Below are 7,986 nucleotides of genomic sequence, written 5' to 3' on the forward strand. Positions count from 1 at the left end.
CCCCACGCAGGCGGCTCTTCCAGGATGGCTGCTAACCTCCGCCACGAGGACAGCCTGCAGGGGTGTGAAAAAGCAGAGCGAATGAATCGGTGTAACTTTCTGGTTTAGCCCATGACAAAGAACACACGTCGCTCCCTCGTGCAAGTACCCGGGGTGGTTCAGCCAACAGCTGCTCTAGTGTCCACGTCCAAGCCATGGAAAATCTCTTCCCTTCATAGTGAAATACTTCATCTTCTTAAATCTGGCTACCGCTTTGGACAAAGTCGTGAAATAGCAATATGATTGCTGACATTTTTAAGAACGGTGAGTTGCTGGATGTAAAATATATTTAATATTGCAATGATACGTATGTCAAAATAATGGCAAATATTTTTTAACCTACTTTCCTGAGATTTAGGCCCACAGATATTTCAGGAGAGCTTTCTTGGGAAGGTGCCATTACAGATTTACAGGAAACCTGGTTTTGGAAATTTTAACCAGTGCCTAGAACTTGCACAGCACTTTAATTTTTCGAAGTACTGCAGAAATTTCTAAGTCTCACAGCTCTTTGCCACACAAAGCAAACATTATCCAAAGAGGAAAACTGTTACACAGCTCTAAAGGGAAGGACCTGGGAATAGTGTGATTTGGAGTTTCTGGCTCCCTCTTCACACGGTCAAAACGCTGTACAAACTTGCTGCTTCACTTACTTCCACTGTAGAAAGGTGGATTCTCTTCTCTTTTCTTTTTTCTTTTAAGGCGTACTCTTAAGGGAAATCAGAATATTTACTCCACAGAGCTTTAAGCTGAATTAAGCTGAATTAAGTTTAAGCCAGAAGCTTCATTCTGCATGTAACTGAATATTCATGAACATAAGAAATCAGTCCATGAATTCTATTAATTAACTCCTTCATCCCTGATTTCTTCGGAATGAAATGCAAAACTAAATCCCTCAATACAAGGGAATCTGCCAAAGATTAAAAAAATAGAAAAGGCAAAAAAAGGACACAGTTCTTTCAAAGATGTCTCTGCAGAGACTGGCTGGTTTTCTGAAAGATGAACTTTCTCATTCTACAAAAAATTATCCCTGATGTTGCCTAAGCTATTTTAATGTCTCCTCATGACCCCCAGTTCACTGAAAATATGGTTAGGAAAAAAAAAGAAAAAATTATTTAAAAGCAGATTAATTGAAAAGCAAACCAAAAGCAATGAATAGTTTAGAACCATTGTCATGGACAGGATATATGTTTTCCATAGGTAAAGCCATGCTGAGCATGATAATGCTTCAAATGTTGATGGATTGCACTGTGTTAAAAGGGTGACTATGATATTGGTTCACACGAGACCCAATGTGCTGCATGTCTACCCGATAAACCCCAGGGTACTGATCTGGGCATAAGAGATGTTGGTGAAGGATGTATCTGGTTACAAAAGGAAATGAAAGACCCTGGTGTATACAGCGAATATGGCATTGTGGACTACTATAAATAATGTATTTGGAAAGTTTGTGGACAGCATCCTCTGATGTCCAGCACTATAGCATATTAGGGACGTATAACTTAACCCACACTTCTGCAACGCACTCCTGTGTTGAAATTTTCCAGCTAGTCTTGCCACAGCAGTGAGCTAAACCCAAACCCTGGGTCACAGCGTTGTCCTCCTGCCGGGATGTGTAGAGGGGACCGTGGAGGCCGCTGGCCTCTCTCCGCAGCCTGATCCTGCGGGCTCAGTCGCAAGGCAAGCAAGGGTTTGGGAAGCGTCCTGACTCCGTGAGTGTCCCTTTTCCCGCCAGGAAATCCTGCTAAAGGGGGTCACGACTCAGGTAGTATGAGTGAAATGCTGCAATTTTCCCTATTTCCTTTCCCTGCATAGGCTGGTGGAAGAATCTCAGCATGCCAGCCGATTGCTCACTATTGCCAAAACCACCGCTCTCCACCAAGAGCTTCATGGAACGGAGAAGGTGCAAAGCGCAGGTGTTACAGCACTGCCGACTAACGCAGTGGGTAGCATGTGTTCCTGAACAGAGGATCTAGTGGGTTCTCAGGGTCACCTGGTGTTACAGACGGTCTTTCAGGAGTTCAGGCTCTGAGGTCTTCTCTGTCACCATCAGATACGGCACCGATCATACAAAAGCAGAGTCGCTCAGCATGCAATGCTTTTGCTGGTGTTAACAGAAGGCTTAAGTGCACCAGGACTGTACAAATAGGTCCTTAAGTTTGTTTCTGGAAAGTATATGTTAATAGCTTCTCGGTTTGTGTTGGATGTCCTTGGAGTTAACTTTGTGCAATCTTCTTCTCCAGGTCTTTCACCTCCGCTTTCCTCTTCTCCATTGAAGTTCAGGTGACCATTGGTTTTGGGGGCAGGATGATGACAGAGGAATGTCCCTTGGCCATTACGGTCTTGATCCTGCAGAACATTGTGGGTCTGATCATCAACGCTGTCATGCTGGGCTGCATATTCATGAAAACCGCACAAGCTCACAGGCGGGCTGAGACCTTGATTTTCAGCCGGCAGGCGGTCATTGCAGTTCGAAATGGCAAACTTTGCTTCATGTTTCGAGTGGGAGACCTGAGGAAGAGCATGATCATTAGTGCCTCGGTGAGAATCCAGGTTGTGAGGAAGACTACGACCCCTGAAGGAGAAGTCATACCCATTCACCAAGTAGATATCCCCGTGGACAACCCCATTGAAAGCAACAATATTTTCCTCGTGGCTCCCTTAATCATTTGTCATGTCATAGACAAGCGGAGTCCTCTTTACGATATCTCCGCTGCTGACCTGGTGCTCCAGGACCTGGAGCTCATCGTGATACTTGAAGGAGTCGTAGAAACGACTGGCATCACGACGCAGGCGAGAACCTCCTACATAGCAGAGGAGATCCTGTGGGGTCACCGCTTTGTGCCCATCGTCACCGAAGAGGAAGGCGTGTACGCAGTCGACTACTCCAAGTTTGGCAACACCATCAAAGTGGCAGCGCCACGTTGCAGCGCTCGAGAGCTCGATGAGAAGCCGTCCATTCTCATCCAGACCCTGCAGAAGAGCGAGCTGTCCCACCAAAACTCCCTGCGGAAACGCAACTCCATGAGGAGAAACAACTCCATTCGGAGGAGCAACTCCATGCGGAGAACGAATCCCTCCCTCATCGTGCCCAAAGTGCAGTTTATCACGCCCGAGGGGAGCCAGAGTGCCTCAGAAACGTGATACACAGCTCTGCGCGAGGTCGGTGGGCTTCGGAAGGAGGAGGCATCCGTGGTGTTTTGTTTAAATTTTCTTTTACTTAAGAAAATGAGAACACGATGCAGAAAAGAACCGTGCGAGAACTATTTATTCTATTACTTACTGAAAGCACCACCTAATGGCATTAGGAAACACTTTAGCACTTAGTGTATGAATTAATTAAAAATGGCACGTACACTAAAGAAAACACAGTTCACTCATGTAATATAATGTGTATTTATACTTGTTTTAATGGCATGCTACTTTTTTTAATCTTATTTTTCCTCTCCAGGGTCTCTTTCTTATCGTTTTCTACCGGCTGTCACAAAATGTGTTTTTTTCTGTGTAAGTGGGTTACCCACCTGCAGGCAGAAGTGAGTGCTTTTTCAAAACTGCTGCATACAACAGCTCCCACAGATTTTGTGCAGGATATTTGGATATCAATCTTTTGGGGGCGAATTCCTTGTTCTCTTGAAAGGAGTAGCTGAATTCCTCAATGGTTTCGCTGGAGAAGAGCCAGGATTTTACCTTCAGTTTTTCAGATCTTTTCTTTCCGTTGGTTTATGGCAAAGGTGTTTTGAGAGCAAATCCAGGTCAGCTGAAGTGACCTGACCGCCCCACAGGGAAACTGTGGAAAACTTCAGCGCAGCACCGGCAGAAGAACCAGCGAAACGGCACGGCCTCTTGCAGAGCACTGCTCTTCTTCTCAGGGTGAGATACTCCGCTGCGGGACAGCGTGCATCTGTAACGTAGCTGTGGCCCAAGCTGAGAAACTCAAGTCCTCCCAGCTGCCACCTGAGCATCCGTTTCACTGAAATTATTCAAGTTGAAAAAGGCACACGCCTCTTTAACATCGTCTCCATATCAGTGGAAGACCAAATCCTGTTTTGTTTTCTCTTATAGATTCATACACTGAAGGCAACAGGTGTACTTCCTTCACTTACAGTATTTTTTGTAGGATTAAGTCTCTTTGCTTCAGCAGAAGGTTACTTTTTGCCAGTGGGAATTCACGAATGGGAATGAGAGGGAACCGTGCCAATAATGTTAAAGATAGTATTTTCAAAACTATCTGAATAATTTTCAGGGGGACTTGGGTGCTGCTGCTGAATTACTATTTTTCAGCAGTGTTTCACCTATGTTTTTATATAACATGGCATTGCGAATTGGTGGTAAGCAGCTTTTCTCTTAAAACCCAAATGGGCATTTGTTATCTAGAGCCCTCCCAAAAATGTCATCACAAGTTTCTCTACAAGAATAAATTAATGTTTGACAACTAATTGTATCACATTTGGTAATGCTAAATTGATCCATGTTTTTTTCCTCTGTAAATAAGAAGTATAATTATGGACAGATTCCAGTTCAAATTTCTTATAGGAGTTGCCTTATCATGTCTGTGGCTCAAGAGAAGTACTATCCATGTGCTGATTCCCCGAGCCACTCAACCACTTAAATACTTTTATAATTTTAAATATTTGCTTATTCCTATCAGGTAGAATAGTCAAAAGCAAATGCTGGATTCTCATTCTCTTTGGAAGTCATTTCATCAGCACTTGTATGGACGGTTTGCAGGCTTCGTGCGGTGTTGGGTGGTGGCAGGGAGGGCATTGATCTGTGGTGTAGGCTCTCTACATTCGGAGCAGGTGCTCTCCAGAAAATAAACACTGACAAAATACTTCATCTGAAGCAGTAGCGGAAAACGAAGTTTCTGCTAAAAGCGTTCATTCCCTGGCCTGCCCATTAATGTTCTGGGAGAGTGGATGGTGAACATCTGGAGACATTAATCTGTCCATTGTGTGTCCAAACAATGAACATCTGGAGCTTCCAAGAAGAGTCAGAGCGAAGCATATACAATTTGTCTCTGGCCTCCATTTCCAGGGCTGTGAATTTCTTCGAGGCTGTCTGTTTGATAAATGGTTAAGTCAGATGCTGTACAAAAGCAAATTTTCTACAAAATAAAAAAGTGGCAATAATGATTATTTCTTTCCCTTTTTTTCTATGTATTGTCCATTCGTTCTTCTACACTCTCAGTCTTTCTTGTATCCCAGCCTTTTCTGTGGTCCTTTTGAGTAATAATTTGATATTATCTCAATACTCTCTCAGTATTTCAACTGAGATTTTTTTTTACCCACTATTTTCTCATTTTCTCCTTAAGTACATTCTTCCTTCCAATTTTTATTTCACCTTCATGTATCTCTCTGCTTTACACCTAATGTACTCTTTTTCCCGTAAGTCTATTATAGGGATATTGGTATTTTGAGGTAACACTAAGGCACCTCAGTCATACGCAAGGATGCTGAACAGATACACAAGGCAGACCCTCGTGTCATGAATGTTATGTTCATATGTGCTGCTGTGCTCCTGCTCCTTGCAGAAAATGCCTTAGTGCAAAGCCCCTTTCTTGAGCAAGTTTTGCAGTCCTGGAAGAAGCCGGCAGCAGAAGCAGTCGTGGTAAGCCACCCAGCTGGCCGTGGAGAGAGGCAGGGATGTTTTGGGGCTGGGAGCTGCGTTCCTCGCTGAAGGACAGCTTTCAGACCCAGCTTTGCAGCGTGGTGTCTGCTGAGAGAGGATGAGCTGGCAGCACCACAGTTCGACATGTTTAATTATTTATTCTTCCTGGCAATTTTATCAGATGAAAAGGGCTTCATTTTAAATTTGAAGTTTTCTGTGTTTAAAGTACACTGTCAAGTTAAGAATGACAATTGAGATTTCTACCGAACACTGCTGACAGTTCATGCTGGCATTTACCCGTCCATCTCTCTCGTTGATAATAATTTAGAAAATTAGAATTAATAATGTATAAGCATCATCTGCCTGCCATCCCTTCACACTTATTTCTGTCCCTACCATTCCAATGCCCCTGTAATATGGTGTAACTGGAACTGTGTTACTCAACATCGCTTATTCCGTGCATTTAATACATTTTGGCTCTTTGAACAGCCTACCAGGCAGATGTTGCTGTCGCTGGTGTAGCCTTCTGTGGGGAGCAAAAGTATTTCCTAAGAGTAGAAAAGTGATTATGAAGTCCTTCCAGAACAGGCATAATATCTGGGACTGCACTTTATTTTTTCTCTCTAGCCTTAACTTAATGAATTTCTCTATTTTAAACAGAAAAATGGCAATGAGACCCTTTGTCCTCTCTTTGGATACCCAGAAGATTCAGAGTTACTGTGGTGGGGACGTAGAGAGCAAACACACACAGACGGCACTTACAGGGAATGTAAAGCTTAATGCTCCAGGGTCGAAGCCAACCTCTGAGTAATAGGATTTGGAGGAAATTTCCCCTGTTGGCTGGTTATTCTGTAGCTGTCACCTTCAGGATTTCTTGCGCTCTCTTTCGAAACATCTGCTGCGAGCCAGGGACAGAGGCAGGACCCCGGCGCGGGCGCACCCTGAGTTGGGCGGGTAAATCGGGTCTCTGCAGGAGGGCTGGCAGACCGCAAACACAAGGGCTCTTCCTTTCCTCCCGCCCCGAGCGATGCCATCAAACCCCGCAGAGAAGCCAGCCACTGGAGACCCCCAGCTGCAGCCAAGCCTTGCCAGGATGTGCAACGTATGGCCATTGAGCGCTGCCCAAGCCCAAAAAGCCTGGCTCCAGGGAGGAGCCCTCAGCACCCGTGGCATGGAGGAGAGCGCTGCCGAACCAGATGGCTCAATGTGGGGTTTGGGGCTGCCTGCTGGAGGGGCTAACCTGGCTGAGCGGGGCTGCCGGGGTGGTCTGCGCCTCAGGCAAGGCAGCGGGGTTGCCCTTCAAGCCTCGGCTGGACCAGGGCTGCTGAAGATTCAAGCAGACTAGGCACCTAAGCATTAAAAGCTAATGGAAGTGGGATCATGACTCAACGAGCAACAACTAGGTGTATTTTGGATGCCCTGGGGCACCCTGTCTGGCCCCCACAGCTGCTCGGACAGCCACTGGTCTCCCGTCAGGGCCATGACACTCCTGCCCGCTCAAAGCACCCCTCTTGGGCACCCTCAGTGCACCCAGCTGCATCCTGCTCTGCGTACCAAACCCCTCTAAAGCCTGCTGCAAGCCACGCTTTGAACCTCTCCGTAACACTTGGCATCACTGTGGCCTTGTAAAACGATCCCCCTCCTGAGTATTGCTTCATGGGCACGTGTTGCACCACAGCAGTTTGCCCTTGAGAATACAACTGCTTGGCTCCATTCACAGAAGGGTTAACCCAAGTTTTCTGGGATACTCAAGACATCGTACAGCAAGAGAGCAAGAAGTATGCTCAGATTTAGTTAGTACCTCTTGTATGCAACAGGCCTTTACCCTAATGCCATGTCTTACTCTAGTCCATCGGGTCATTTCAGAGGCACAGGACTTGACTTACCTCACAGCCATCTTGAATGCATTTCACAAAAGCACGCGCCTTTATCTATATTGCAAAAAGTTCAGGCAAGGAATCATGCTTTTGCTTTTGCATCTGGAAAGCGGTATGCACGCACCATTCTTGCTGACTGAAAAAACATGGCTAATTCTGCCTATCTTTTCTTCCTTCACAAACTAAGATTGAGGACATTGTGTGAAACCAGTTTCCAAGCTCTCCAGTGATTATTATTAGCAAATGCTTGTTGCTCCAAGCTGAAAAAGTAGTTAGTCCAAGATCAGAAAGGAACTTTGGCTGGAGGAAAAAAACATTAGATATTATATGATGAAAGGAACAAAGCTTTCATTATTTTTGACAAATAATATTCTCTGCGGAGCCTGATATTTTCAAAACACTGGTGTGGGTTTGGAAGGCACCATCAAGCAATAAATCACGTCCTGCTAGTCTCTGATTTTGTGCT

The 7,986-nt window shown here is 45.1% G+C and overlaps 1 protein-coding gene across 1 annotated transcript; it reads left to right on the forward strand.

The window, feature by feature from the left end:
* Nucleotides 1-2,279: 2,279 nt before the first annotated feature.
* On the forward strand, nucleotides 2,280-3,477 carry KCNJ8 (potassium inwardly-rectifying channel, subfamily J, member 8; the record flags this gene model as incomplete). The annotated part of the gene is made up of 1 exon (XM_009576474.1): nucleotides 2,280-3,477. A coding segment is annotated over one exon (901 nt), but the record flags the coding sequence as incomplete, so codon positions are not given.
* Between the last annotated feature and the right edge of the window lie 4,509 nt (nucleotides 3,478-7,986).

This window comes from Fulmarus glacialis, unplaced genomic scaffold, assembly GCF_000690835.1.
Source record: "Fulmarus glacialis isolate BGI_N327 unplaced genomic scaffold, ASM69083v1 scaffold2794, whole genome shotgun sequence".
Classification (NCBI taxonomy): domain Eukaryota; kingdom Metazoa; phylum Chordata; class Aves; order Procellariiformes; family Procellariidae; genus Fulmarus; species Fulmarus glacialis.